The 15,261-nt window shown below is 42.0% G+C and overlaps 1 protein-coding gene across 1 annotated transcript in view; it reads left to right on the plus strand.

The window, feature by feature from the left end:
• LOC139300688 (xylosyltransferase 1-like) overlaps positions 1–15,261 on the plus strand; it is a 29,938-nt gene that overhangs the window by 7,427 nt on the left and 7,250 nt on the right. The window contains exons 2-7 of the mRNA XM_070923854.1: positions 4,436–4,985; positions 7,440–7,612; positions 8,013–8,215; positions 11,367–11,447; positions 11,830–12,046; positions 12,496–12,672. Of these exons, the coding sequence (XP_070779955.1) occupies positions 4,436–4,985; positions 7,440–7,612; positions 8,013–8,215; positions 11,367–11,447; positions 11,830–12,046; positions 12,496–12,672 (1,401 nt within the window). The remainder of the gene's footprint in view (positions 1–4,435; positions 4,986–7,439; positions 7,613–8,012; positions 8,216–11,366; positions 11,448–11,829; positions 12,047–12,495; positions 12,673–15,261) is intronic.

The raw sequence follows: 15,261 nt of genomic DNA on the forward strand, positions 1-15,261 counted from the left end.
AGCTGCTACGACCGCTAATCATCAAGATCGATTTTTACCTGATTTTGGCATCAATACGATGAAGTATTGATTTAATTCACTGTATTAACCTAAATCAGACCCTCCCCTCTGACTATTGTATAAATAAACTGTTCTCAGTCTAGATCACAATATATATCGATATCGCAATATAAAATGATATATGCCGTGATGGAGGATTTTATCCACATCAGCCACTTGTACCACCATCGCAACACACTCCTCATGAAATGGGGCACTACTGCAGCGTTGTGGCCAGTTAACATTCATAAAACAATCTAAAAACACTAGTATTTTCAGGTTTACCCTCATCAGTGTGAACACTGCTTCTAATCAACAGATGTCAGAGCAACAGGCCCCCCCCTCTTAATGTCTCTCGCCCCGGGCGCCTGAGGGAACAGACTCTCTTGTCTCTTTTCTGTAGCCTTTATCGTCAAGCAGCAGGAGGTCTGAAGGCAGCGTACACGGCTTCAATAAGAACCTGCTGAGGAGGAGAGAGGCTGAGAGCAGACTGACTCACACAACAACACAGTTCGCAAGAAAGCAATGACTCAGTGTGTGTGTATAAAGAATGATGTCTTTGTAGGTAAGCGGTGGTATTTTAGCTGTGGCCGGTCTCCATGGAATGCACAGCCTTCTGGGAAAAAACGCAGAAGGATCTGTGAAGGAGAGAAACGGCAGTTTGTATTATTCTGTCTGCAAATTACAGCCAGAATCGATTTGAGGACATTTTTACGGTTTTATTCAGGAGAAGTGAATTACTGAGGAGATATGAGTCAATTAGAGATGGATGCTTTTTTTTAAGACTGATAATGATCAATATTACGGCTGCAACTAATTATTATTTTCGTTATCGATTAATCTTCTAATCATTTTCTCGATCAATTAGCGTTTTATATATATTATAAAAATAGTTCCTGATTAATTTTCTGTCAGTTGTTTCAGCTCTGCTTTTTTTGGATTATCTATTTAATGTCAGAAAACAGAAAGGTGGCCAACTGAAACAAGTTCCCAGAGCCCAAAGTGAAGTCTTCAACTGTCTTGTTTTTTCTGACCAACCAAAGCGACAGATATTCTGTTTACGGTGATATAAAACTGAGAAAAGAAGCAAATCTTTACATTTGAGAAGCTTAAGCCAGATAATGTTTGTCATTTTTGTTGATAAATGACTTGGGTGATAATTCAATAAGAAGTGAACAACCTATCAAACTATGTGAATGCTGTTTCCTTTGTTTATATGGTTTACACTAAGCTAACACACACAGATGAAAACAATTAGCATCTTCACTAATAGAGACCTGCTAATTACTCTCATCCTGTATTATCTCTCTACCAACCATGTGGTCGACGCTTGAAAGTCAAAAAATAAATAAAAAAATAAAACATTTGCTGCTGCTGGTTATTGCCATGTGCTCATAGTGTTAATGAGCATCAACTCATAGCTTCTCTCATCTGGATTACAGCACCTGGACAGTGAGAGGACACAGTTTAGACAGATGTTTATGGAGAAATCAAAGAGCGAGAGCTGAAACAATGAGTCGGTCGTTTGGTTAGTTAATGAACTGAAACTTAATTGGCAACAGTTTTCATACTAAAATGTTCAAAAAATCACCGGTTTTAGCCTCCCGAATCTAAAGTTAGCTGGTTTTGTTAATTAGGTTTGACAATAAAATGAATAGGTTTGGACTGTTGGGCATTTCTCACTGTTTAAAATAATTTACTAATTAATAGATAAAATAATGTGCAGATTTTTAGCAACATGTCACTGCAGCTAACCGACCAGATTTCTAGGAAGCGTACTGAACATCTCTCTAGCGCCACCCTCAGGACAAACTCCACGTTTTTAACATGACTACTGGTAAGGCTCTAAGAATAGATAAATCCTGTGTGTGTGTGTGTGTGTGTGTGTTCCTGGTTTCCTACATACTTCACAATGATAGCAGGAGAGCGGGAAATATTCACTGTGACTCACACGCACATGCATACCACACACACACACACACATTACACATTCCTCTAAGCTGATATTACAGATGAGATAATGAAAGGTTGTCTGAGGAGCAGGTGGCAAGAGCTGATATTACTGCCTTCCCACCGTCACTGTGTGTGTGTGTGTGTGTGTGTGTGTGTGTGTGTGTGTGTGTGTGTGTGTGTGTGTGTGTGTGTGTGTGTGTGTGTGTGTGTGTGTGTGTGTGTGTGTGTGTGTGTGTGTGTGTGTGTGTGTGTACACAAAGAGAAACGCAGTCTTTATCCCTGGAAAAGGCAGATATAGGACGATCTGTGGGATTAAAATACCCATCGTGGTCATGTGGCCTTGCCACTGAAACACACACACACATTCATGTATATCACCACCTGACTCTGGGAGGTCAAGGCCAAGGCCACAGCTGCCTGTGTCTCAGGGGTCAAAGGTCACTTGAGGTCAGGAAATCATTACCTTTCTCCCTTCTTTGCCTTTTTCCCCTAGTGCCTCTTCACATCTCTGGGGTTTTTTTCTCCTCGAAAGAGAAAGTGAATTTGAGGACTTACCTGCATGAGGAAGTCAGAAACTGTCTGGGAATTTCTGTACTGGACTAAAGTAAACATACTGGATAAAATGGGGATCATAATTCCTTCAGAAGATACATTGATCAGGTTTGGTGATGTATGAGGGTTATGGTGGTTAGATTTTCTGGTAGTTTTTGTGGTCTAGCTTCATGTTCTGTTTTGTGGTGAGGGTTCAGGTGTATGCATGATGATGGTCTTGATTTCCTGCCTTCAGGGAAAATTACATAAACCTTTTAATGAAAACGTTTGGTTTCATCATAAGGACCAAACATTTTGTAGCTGTTTAAACCTGCATTTTGTTCAGCCTGTAAACACAACTTTGACATATCGTCGCCTTTTAAGTTGATATGGCAAACGTGAGTTTATTTACACATCCAGCAGTTCTGGAGCAACATTATCATTCATGTGGAGTCATGTCTAATATTCTCTCTCTGTTAGCTCTGTTTTTGGTCTCTGCCAACTCCTGAGAAAAATCTGTCTCTTTAGCTGCTAAATGTTCCATTATGTTCAGCAGCTAGTCTCTAACTGAGTCTGTCTGCTGTTTGCTGCTGGGCAGGTAGTAGGTACAGTGTCAGTGTTATCAGAGCTTGTTTGTTGAAAACAGCTGCCTGCAGCAGCTGGAAACGAGGATGATGAGAGCCCTGAGACTGAACAAAAGCAGAAAAGTTGTGGGCCATAAAAACAATGAAAACCCCCGTAGAGCTGAGGGGAACTGCAGAGTTGGGGATAATCCTCTGTAGTGTCTCACTACGAGCGATCCCTTTCATATAAACTTAGTCATTTGATCCATTGTTAATGTAAAAGAACTGACTCGACCTCTGTCCTGTCGTTTTCCGTCTCGAGCAGGTGGAGCTGCATTACAGACTTTGAACCTGAACTGTTATTGTGACGGAGAGGGACAACACTATTATTCAGTCCAAAATACATAAAAGGGTTCACACACACACACACACACAGATATTATGCATATACTCGCATGTAAGCGGTTTGAGTATCGACATGAAAATGTCTCTGTGTAAAATTCATCTGTATTCTTTGTCTATCTCCATCGTCCATCATTTGGCTGCTTCTTCTTTCACAAACTAACCCAACGTCACAAATATGGATGTAGATCATTTTAAATGCACCAGGATTAAGGAGTTGCCCCCTAACCTGAGTAACGATGTCAACAGTTTCTTTCTGTATCAGCTTTACAATAAAAGCCTCCCTGTGGTTTGCATGTGGAAGCTTTTAATGTGAAGCAGCAGCAGGAAGTGTTTAATCAGCCACAGCAATGCTAGTGGTTCTGAGACCGTACTGAGGCACAGTGGAGATTTAATCTAAATGCTGATGTGAGCATGCTAACACGCTTACAATGACAAGTCAGAGGATCATCAAAGTGATTACAGTTTATCCTATTTACAATATGAACGTGTGAATCCATCCAACAGTAGTCGAATCATTTAACTGGAAACCACAAACGTGAACATCATGATGGTGCCAGGGGAAAAGTCAGGGGATCACCAAAGTCAGTAGGATTCATCCTCTGGGGAACATGAATGTGTGTACAAGATTTAAGTCCAATAGCTGTTGAGATCTTTCAGTCTGGACCAAAGTGCCAGAGCCATGCTGTTCGTATGGCTAAAAATGTTTATCATGGTAGATTTTAAAATAGTTATAATTTTGAAAATACCGTCTTTTTAATTAACTCACTTTCTGGAGTTCAAATATGTAACATGTATGATCAGCTTTTTTAAAATTAGAAAGAAATATCACTACATCACCATGTTTGACTATTTATCCTCTCTGTGTGAAGAAGTTAAGAAGTACTTTCAGGGCTACAGGAAGTCATTGTCTTGGTTTTATACTCATTTAGTCTTCTCCCACACAGGACGTCTACCATTCCCACCGGCCTAAAGAGAAACTTCGCCTGGACAGCAACAATAATGAGAACTCGGTCCCTAAAGACTTTGACACCATCGACAGCAACAGCAACCTGGGCGCTCGATCTCAACGCCAACGGGTGCCAGTCGCGAACGGCAAACGCAAACTGGACAGGGTCCAAGCTCAGAGCATGCTGGGAAAATCAGCTAATGAGGTCCTCAAGCACCCTCCGGTCCCACCCAGAGGGATGGGCCACAATTACAACCGCACCCACATCCGTAAACCCCACCCCCAGGTGCCAACCGTCTCGGCACCGGTCCAGGGGTCCAATCAGGATCCACCGTTCTACCAGGTGAAGAAGTCGGCCACTCAGCTGCCACCCGGTTTAGAGCCGAGGAAGGAGCAGCCGCAGTGTGAGATCAGCGGGAAGGAAGCCATTTCTGCTCTGTCCAGAGCCAAGAGCCGCGAGTGTCGGCAGCAGATCGCGGAGGTTTACTGCAAACACAAAGAGAGAGTGCTGATGCCTGAGAAAGTGCCTCGCTACTGTCCCATAGAAGGTGAGCTCAGCAGACTGACACTACCTTCATTATAAACAATGATGGATTCATGATGAACTTGTTGGACATTGTATGATAGACAAATATAAGTTTACAATGGGTCTCAGAGTACAGGTATAGACTCAGCAATATATGGGAGGTACACAATATTCATCATGTCCAATATTCATTTAGTAATAGCGTGGTCTGATTTGCAGACAAAATGTCCTGAAAAACAAGTTACTTCTTGCTTTGTCAAAAAGTTAAATAAAAGATTTACCTCCTTTTCCACCCCAGTCATTTTTATACTGTCCCCTACTGGAAATGTCTTTCAGAGCTGAAACGATTAGTCAATTAATTGATTAGTCAATTGATTAGTTGCCAAACATTCTGTAGTTGCAGCCTCTCAATGAGGATTTGCTCCATGCGTTTGTTTTGTGTGATTTATGTGAGTTAATAAAATTTTGATGTTCATTTTTCACTATCTTCCGACATTTTGCAGACTAGATGATTAATTGGTTAATTAGGAAAATAATCAACCTTTAAATTTAGATCAGGCGTTACTCAAACTGAGTGTTAGCATTTTTAGCATCAGATAGTAACTTGCTGCATGATGAAAGTCCGTCCTTCACATTCACTCAGTAGATGGATCCTCCTGGAAAAGGAGGTCTACAATACAGCTGTGATGATACGATCCATCACTGTTAGCATTCAGAGCACAATATACTCCCTCTAACAACAGTCCAAATTTTGGTATGGAAAATATTCTCTTGAAAACATTACGGGAAAGATGTCGGACAAAGTCGAGTCACACGTTCTTCTTTGTTAGACTGCAGTTGTACAGGGACTGCTGTAGCAGTTAAAGTACCCTGTACTTATGGGTGTAATCCTGAGTATGAGCACACAGAATTATTGTACATAGTTAGTTTAAATGTATTAACCTATGATTTAAGGATTGATTTATCCCTAAAGCCAGCGATTGAGCCAGTCAACAAATGAAAGGGTGACAGACTGAAAGGAATTGGGCGAACAGGCGTCTGCTTTGAAGTGGCAGGTTGCAAAAAGTCAGAGTTTTTTTTTTTTTCCCAAATTTACCCTTTGAGAAACATTTTTAACCCGGCACGTGCCGGTGGCACGCAGTGGCATCCAGTTTGTTGCCAGTTCTATTTTCGGGGACTGAAAGGGAAGGGAAGCATGAATGGACACAGCGAGGCGGCTCACCACGAGGATGATACTCACCCAGTGTAATTACACCCTAATTAAACAAGCAGTTTGTAGTCTTATTTTTGGAACGGCTGACTAATGATTTACTTGTAGTCGTGCTCTCGGAACCACCCCAAGCCATTTGAGGTTTAATTTATATGATTATAGGTTGCTTTGATGATACACTAGTCATTATATTCACAGACTGAAGCAGCAGTGACAGATGATTTGGTTTGCATTGAGTCTGAGTTTGATTGACATGTGCTCAGTCTTTTAGAGAGAACGAGAGGGAAGATGAAACTAAGTTTGGTGTTTCTGGGCTCATGCAGGCTTAAGTGTACATCTTTGTCCCTCAACATCACTCCCCCTGCCTCCCTCTGTCTGCACAGCAGTGCTCAGCTGAGTCACCTGATTACAGTTATTTCTCCTCAAACTTCAATCCCAACATGCCCCACAGCCCAGGAAGGTCACTAATTAGGGGCCAAGCAGGCCTCAACCTGCGCCATCCTTAGATTGAGCGCGATGATGGCGAGGCATTAGGCTGTCAGAGGGATTGTATACAAGACACAGATTTAGCTCAGCCAGACACAGACACAGAATATTTCCAGGAAAGACGGAAGTGAAGATGGAGGACTGGAGTGGAGGACAGGCTTGACAGTGATGGTGACGTTGTCTTACAACCCGCAACAAAACTGTGATGACACAATGACTGTGTGTGAAAATTGCTGGTTAGGTCCCTTTTGTTTAAATATATAAATCACACTACACCCAGACTACAGTTGAACTGCAGCAGTTATTCACAATATTTGATTAATCTCATGATTATTATCTCGGCTAATTGATTTGTCAGTAAAGTTAAAAATGCACTTTATAATATCCCAGAGCCCAATGTGATGTTTTCAAATGGCTTTTTTGTCTGACTCACTGACCACTGATTTTTCATTTTCCTGTCATATAAGACAAAGAAAAGCATCAAGTCCCCCATTTGAGAAGCTGGAACCAGAGAATGTTGTTGAAAGTGACTTATTTGATGTTTTTAAATGGCTGCCAATGGATTTTCTGCTAATTCATTCATCGTTTCAGCCCTAGACTGCAGACATTTCCTTGCAAACTCTCATACTGTCTTCACCACCTGAGTGCTGACGTGAACTGTATTTCCAATGGGACATGAACCCATCATTAAAAGCATCATTAAAGTTCAATAATTTCTCAACTGTCCATTGAAAAGTGCTGTATGTTTCATGAGCTGATGTCCTTGTCTTCTCTGTCCAGGTAAGGCTAATGTGAATATACAGTGGGATGAGGACCCCTCAGATGCTGCCCACCTCGTGCCTGTACGGATCGCCTTCGTCCTGGTCGTCCACGGACGAGCTTCACGCCAGTTCCAGCGTCTCTTCAAAGCCATCTACCACACCTCGCACTACTACTACATCCATGTAGACCAGGTGAGACCACTGACTGTCATTCTGCGTCAATAACATCCAAACAAGTTTATTTAATTAATTAAAACAGTGACAGAAAATTGGCCAGAAAGTAGCGACAAACGTGAATGAGATTGACGCAGCTATATCACATCTACTTACAGATATAACTCTTTAACAAACATATTCCTTTGACTGTGGAAGTAGCCGTCAATGAGCACAACACCAGGTCTATTTGAATCGCTGACAAATCTGGAGATGTGGGTGACGATTTGGATATTTGGGACCAGGCTAACTTGCAGATAGGGCGGTTACCAGCAGCATTTTCACATGACAGGGATTCGCTTCAGTGTGGACATCATGGCAACTTAAAAAGTGCTATAAACTTCATTCTCGTTGTCTTTCCATTTCCCACCCTTCTCAGAGGTCCAACTACCTCCACAGAGAGGTCCTGTCTCTAGTCAGCCTGTATCCCAACATCCGGGTGACTCCCTGGCGGATGTCCACCATCTGGGGTGGGGCCAGCCTGTTGACTATGTACCTACGCAGCATGGAGGACCTACTCAAAATGACTGACTGGTCCTGGGACTTCTTCATCAACCTCAGCGCTGCAGACTACCCCATCAGGTGAGAGACTGCGTCAGTCACAGGAAGCAGAAAGCGGGGGCTTTTATTGCAGGCAGTTTGACATTGTACTTCAGTGAATCTTTTTTCAAGGAAATCGTTCACATTTGCATTTCATCGTGTCGGGATAACAGTTTGCAACCATGGCCTTTATCAGGTTTTCTGTTTTTTCTGAGAAAGGTCTCCCTGAAACTCTGAGACTCTTAATCCATAAAGGGTTGGTTGAAAATCCCTCCATTGTTCCCTGTTTTGTATCCCTGTAGAAGACTGTAGGAGATTTACCCGTCATGTCAAGTTCCTGCAGAACACACAGCACATTGATTTGTTAAAGCACTGTGGCAGCTAATGACCACTAACCAGTGGCCTCGCAGCCCTGTGGGCCTTGTTTGGTTTGTTTTCGGTCTTATGGATCAGGTTACGTGGCCAATAGACCTCAAGTGCATCGACTCTGAATGGATTGGGAGACTATAGCTTTGAAGCAGAGCCCTTTAATGGCTGTCTTGCTGCTTGGGGATTTGAGGGGATCTGTATTGTTGAGGAAGGGGCTTGGCTGTGATCAGTGGTGATGTTGACTGATGATTCACCCACAGAAGCTACAGCAGTGAAGAAAAGAGGCAACGTAAAGGGGTTTGTGGAGAATATGGTCAGTCGGTGCAGAGATGTTGCGATTCTTTAAGCAGCATGAGGTCCGGATGGTTGTGTCTTTACCAGATAGCCAGCGAAGTCGGGACAGTTGTGGCTGGGTGTCTGTGAAGAGTTCCTAGATTTTGGTAGCCACATATGCGTGATTTGGGCTAAGGATCAGCTCCAGCAAGCAGCACTTGGATTAGCTTGAGCCAATGAAATCAGTACAGTTCCATTGGCTCATTTATAGCGTGCTTGTGCCAGTTCTGGTGCATCATTCATGACTAGTCTGATAAGGGTCTGGCAACCAGTCCTGCTGGAGATCCACCACTGTTGAGCCAAGCCATCTTAGCTAACTGGGTTGATATTTTAAGGAAAATTCAGATTTTTAGAACCATTTGTAAATAAAAGATATTCAGTTTACAGTGAATTCTTCTCACATTGGAGAAACCAGAGAAAGCTTCGAGTTTTTGCTTAAAAAATGACTTAAACAAACAACTATTTATCAAAATAGTAGATTTTTTGTCTTAAAAGTAGACATTAGGTTTCCTTCTGACAGACTGACAAAACGTCTGCATTGTAAGTTTTTCATTTTTCTATTCTTGTGAGGGCTCCTCATAGGGATAGAAATACACTCTCTCTCTCACACACACACACACACACACACACACACACACACACACACACACACTGATCCATTCTCTTCTGTCCTTCCATCAAAGTGACTGTTTGAACACCCTTCCAGCTAAAATCCATCGCACAACCACAGCATTAGCACCACACCATCAATAGCTGTGACATCATGAAGGCACATGGAGTGTGAGTCAATGGAACAATGTGTGTGTGTGTGTGTGTGTGTGTGTGTGTGTGTGTGTGTTAGTAGCTACTGTATGTTTCTCTGTAACTGTCAAGTGAAGGTCACATAAACTTTTGAAATATTAATCAGAATATCAGTTTGGTTCAGAGGATCAGACATCTGACAGCTGCACTCTGTGACATTGTGAATACAAGCCTGCGGACCGTTTTGAATTTAAAGGAATAGTCCCAACAGGAAATATACTTATTCGCTTTCTTGCCAAAAGTTAGATTCAAAGATTGATACCACTCTCTCGTCTGTATGGTAAATATGAACTTACAGCCAACCAGCAGCCTGTTAGCTTAGCACAAAGACTGGAAATGGGAAAAATGTTTTTTTTAACGAGGCATGTTGCGGTTTTACGAGGGTGATGCGGCAGACTACTCCTTGGCTGGGCACAGTTTCTATGACAACAAGACTCCAGGAAGTTACTGCACCCGGTCAGCTGTTTCCCCCTGTTTCCAGTCTTTGTGCTAAGCTAAGCTAACCACCTGCCGGCTGTAGCTTCATCTTTAGCATAGAGACATGAGAGTGGTATCGATCTTCTCATTTAACTCTCAGCAATAAAGCGAATAAGTTTATTTCTCAAAATGTCTAAATATTCTGTCAAGTAACCAAATTCTAAATACAGCTATGACAATTTGAAAGATCATAATTTGCAAAAACAAATCCATACATGAGAAGCATATTTTGTGATATACGACTAGCTGTAGATAGAATAGATATGTAAATGTGTGTGAGTTACTGATGAACACAAACATGCCCACAAACACACACATGCACGCCTGCAGTTTGTCTTAACGACTGTAATCAACTGTAATCAAAGCGATCTGTCTGTGTGCTGTCCTGTCTACTCATCAGGACGACACCAGTGTGCTTACAGCTCACACTGCATGCAGGGAGTGGCTGTTTCAATGCGCTGCCTCCACTTCAGGCCACACACTGCAGCTTCGCTGTTTCCTCTCAGATGGAAGAGGAAGCTAAATAAACTGGACCAGCTGTCCCAAACAGAGTTACATGGAGTCACTTTAATTCCCCTTAATGGGAGATTGTTTTGCATCAAGAACATCCAGCATCCTGCTCAGACATGTATCCATTAAAGGAAAAAAATCCTCCCTTAAAAAAACACAGCTTTTGGGAATGTGCATTGCATGAGTCTATTTTATGGTTTGGTGGTGTTTTTCTTCCTCATGTGGCCAAACACAGATGACGACAATTAAATTGTTCAAGGTAAATGTGGACAAAATATGAGGTTGGGCTGCACCGAATGGACTTCTTAAATTAAATTTGTATTTGGTCAGGAACCAAAGTATTGGACAAACTGAAATTTTGACCTGATGATGGCGCTAGATGGAGAGTTGAAGTTAAAGAAGTTATCAGAATTTCACTAAGAAACAACTATATGAACGTCATGGTGGCGCTAGAGGACAAGTCGGGTTCATGAAAGGATTCATCCTCTGGAAACCATGAATGTCTGGATCAAAGCGGTGGACCGACCGACTGGCATTGCTGTCACCAGAGCTAGACTCAGCTAGACATCTGCCCTCTAGATTAATAAAGCGACATATGAGTCTAATCAGAGTTTACAAAGCGATGCTGAAGGTGTGTTTCTGTGATGTCAGATCTGCTGCTGCTTGTCTCAGTTGATGATTGACAGCTGCTGTCTCTCTTCAGGACCAATGAACAGCTGGTGGCTTTCCTGTCAAAGTACCGCAACATGAACTTCATCAAATCTCACGGCAGAGACAACGCACGGTAAGCGAGAGAGTCCGTCACTCTCTGTGTCTCTGTAGCTTCTCTCTGTCTTTTTCTCTGATGTTGATGGTGATCTTATTTTTTGTAGTTTTGTAGATAATTGTACGGGAATAAATTGTCTTGAGTTCAATGCAGATTTTTGTCTCCTGGCATCTCAGCAAGCATTAAATAATCATGATAAAAACATGCAATCAAAGTTATTATGGACAGCTGGTAAACTAAACAAAGTGACAATATACATTGATTGCTGTGTGTATAAAGGAATCCCGTAAACTTTATTTTCGCAGTTGCATGTGATGATAAAAAGCTGTACAAACCCGGTATTTGAAACTTTATACATATACTTTAGTTTTTGAACACTGGATGTCGTGTGTTCTCTCAGTTTCATCCGTAAACAGGGTCTAGACCGTCTCTTCTACGAGTGCGACACCCACATGTGGCGTCTCGGGGACCGCAAAATCCCAGAGGGCATTGCAGTGGACGGAGGCTCTGATTGGTTCCTGGTCAACCGGCCCTTTGTGGACTATGTGGTCAACTCCCAAGACGAGCTGGTCAGCAGCATGAAGCGCTTCTACGCCTACACACTGCTGCCTGCTGAGGTAACACACACATGCACTCAAGTAACCCTTCAGACTCTATATACAAATACAGGAAACTTTTATTTAACCAGGAAAGCCTCATTGAGATAAAACATCTCTTTATCAAAAGTGTTCTGGTAGAAACGCCAGTGAGTCACAAACAAAATATACCACAAATCAGAATTAGACAGAAATGTGTTCATAAAATCATGAATGAAATCTAATACATTCATATAAAAGACTTTAAAACAACCCAGTAACTGTCTAAAACCATAAGAATAACTAAGACCAGTATAACACATCAAGATCCTTAATCTGTCAATCAAAGAAATAATTATTAGATTAATCACTTTTGAAAATAATCAGTATTTGCAGCTGTAATATTTGTTTAAAACTGGATGTATGATTTTATTGTGATTAGAAGACAAATGTGATTGAACTTGTCTTTCTGTACTCTCCTCCACCTCCAGTCATTTTTCCACACCGTGCTGGAGAACAGCGCCCACTGTGAGACCATGGTGGACAACAACCTGAGGCTCACCAACTGGAACCGCAAACTGGGATGTAAATGCCAGTACAAGCACATAGTGGACTGGTGCGGCTGCTCACCCAACGACTTCAAGCCCTCGGATCTGCCGCGCTTCCAGGTGAAAGAATCGGGCATGCTCTTATATCCTTCTGCTTTGATTAGTGCATCACTTTGTTTAGCCACCAGACTATTGACACTGTGTTTCTGTGCAGGCGCCTTCAGACAGCTTTGTGCAACCAAGAAACTTAAATGCACCTGGTAGTCTGTCTTTGTGCAGCCTGGTTTAATCGTTTGAACAGTGGACTCTTTTAGATGAGACAGAAAGAAACACAGCAGTCTGCTGGTTGTTGACTGTGTCATGTATGATTATTTCTTAAAAAGAAGAAGAAACTCTGAGTTTTATTACTTAACTTTGAACATGACAGATCTCGTTTTAACTTCTCAATATAGTCACGAAGCTTTCTATGGGTTATCTTTATATATTTATATATATATATATATATATATATGATGAGGATGTTGCATCCCTATAATGACTGGTGGCATTTAGTAACCGTGGGCTTTCAGTCGCTCTCGTCTTCACCCTTCCCTCTCAGGGCCTCGGTGGCCGGGGACCAGAATAGCTTCGTATTCACAAATTAGCAGTGCCGCTTTTACTTACAGCAGGCGGTCCTTGGCTCCCTGTAACGACAGACCTGAAGACAGCGTCTGTGGTCGAGCTACTGATGGTTTCTATAAGAAGAGCTGATCCTGGAAACAGCTGTACACTTAAGGCAGTTGGTATTTTTAGACCTTTGTAGCTAGTTGCCACTGAGGTTTCTAACGTTGTCATTATCATAATGCCGGGGTTTGCCAGCTTGAAAGACGGCGAGTCTTTTAATGTAAGGCACCGAAACACACATGTACAGTATATACGGTACAGTACACACACTACATGTCCATTAGTTAACAGGTTGAGACTCTTTGAGCTTAGGAATCTCTTACAAACGGGAGACCTGATTCTCTTGTTTTTAAAAAAACACAAGTTGTAGATCCGCAACACGATTTTAATAATCAAACATTTGCCTGCTTTTCTCATATCATTGTGATCCTGGGGTCTGGGATATTGTGGTGGGTATTTTGAAATAATCAATAATGAAAAGATATTTTTAGTTACAGCTCAAGTGTATAAACTAAAACAACCAAAAAGAGAAAAATTAGATTCCAAAACAGCATGTTTTACAAGGTTAAAACCTTCATTCGCGACATAATAAAGCCGAAACAGCTCCAACAAGAGAGCAGCTGCTTAAATAATATTTGGCTGACCTCCTTTAGGGACAGCAGAGAACATACAGTAAAGGCACTTCTATATAATTTCCCTGTGATCTCATGATGAAGGAAACAAAACCCCCCCAGACCCTATAACTAGTGGTTTCCACTGTTGTCTTTAGCTGTGTAAGGACACAGATTGTTAGGTAACAGTCCCAGAATAAGCTCCGCTGCAGCCTGGGCAGTCCTCATGCTTCTTATTATGTTGGGGTTTCCTGGCTCGCTGGTGCTGCCGAAGCCCACCAACAGCTGGTTCGGTGAGGCCACGCCCTCCTGATGACATCATAAACCACGCCCTTCCTTCCTCCAGACTGGACCACGTGACAAGTGTGTGTATAGTAGCCTGACCGATACTGGATCCTTGAGGCCAATACCGATATCGATATTTGAGAGTTCAATAGTCAGAGAGTCAGAGATGCAGTTTTCCACTTTGTGTTTAACCTTCAAAATAAAGGACATTTTCAAATCTAATTACTTAAAAATGGACATAAATTCAACAAAATTCTTACTGTATTAGAATTTAGTGGCGTGGTTATCTTAGTGGTTCTGGGCCCTTCTTATCTCTGGGGATTTAAGGAGAGCCCTTCACTTCTAGGTTTGATATCCTGGTATGGTGTCAACTGTGTCGGCCGTAGTGTGCGACTGTTTCCAGGGTGTTTCCAGAGCGGTGGTTGACATAGTATCATAAGGTTTGGATTTAGTATGAGATGATAAAAACTGAAATCATACTTTTTCCTCTCAATATAAAGAGTTTGTGTGTATGTTGAACATGTGAGAAGGTCATTTGCTGCAGTGACAGTTTTTTAACACGTGTGTGAAACTGCATGTAAAGTTGTTTTTGGCTCAGACGGTGACCACAGTTCAAACTGAAAGAACCAACTCTGAAGACCCTCAGCAGCTGTCCGTCTGCAGAGTCACTGGCCGTCCTTTCACATCTTCAGTCTGACTCTTGTCTCCCACCTCAACATTTAGTGTCGAGGTGCCTAGAAGCAAGGCATTTAACCCCCAATGCTCCAGTTCAAAGGCTCAGGCTAATCGGTGTTAATGAGCATCATTTAGGTGCAGTTTTACAGCAGCATCATGTCGCAGACACCACTGACGCATCAGGCTCTGAGGCTGCTTTATTTAATGTTTTCTTTGGTACAGATCAGGTTAACACAAGTGGTCCTGCAGGTATGTTGGATGTAAACACAGGAGAGTGAATAAGCATCTGTAGCAGCACGTTTCATGAGGTCCATAGATTCACCTTCCACAGTGACTGTTGGACTCAAAGTGACATGATGATATTTATCGAGGTGCAGAAGTTTCCCACTATTCTTATTTTTAATGTAGACTTGTGATTTTAATCTGTTAGTCTTATTTTCTATTGTTCCTTTTCTTGATTTTATAACGTTTCCTT

This window comes from Enoplosus armatus, chromosome 17 (assembly GCF_043641665.1).
Source record: "Enoplosus armatus isolate fEnoArm2 chromosome 17, fEnoArm2.hap1, whole genome shotgun sequence".
NCBI classification, from domain to species: Eukaryota; Metazoa; Chordata; class Actinopteri; order Centrarchiformes; family Enoplosidae; genus Enoplosus; species Enoplosus armatus.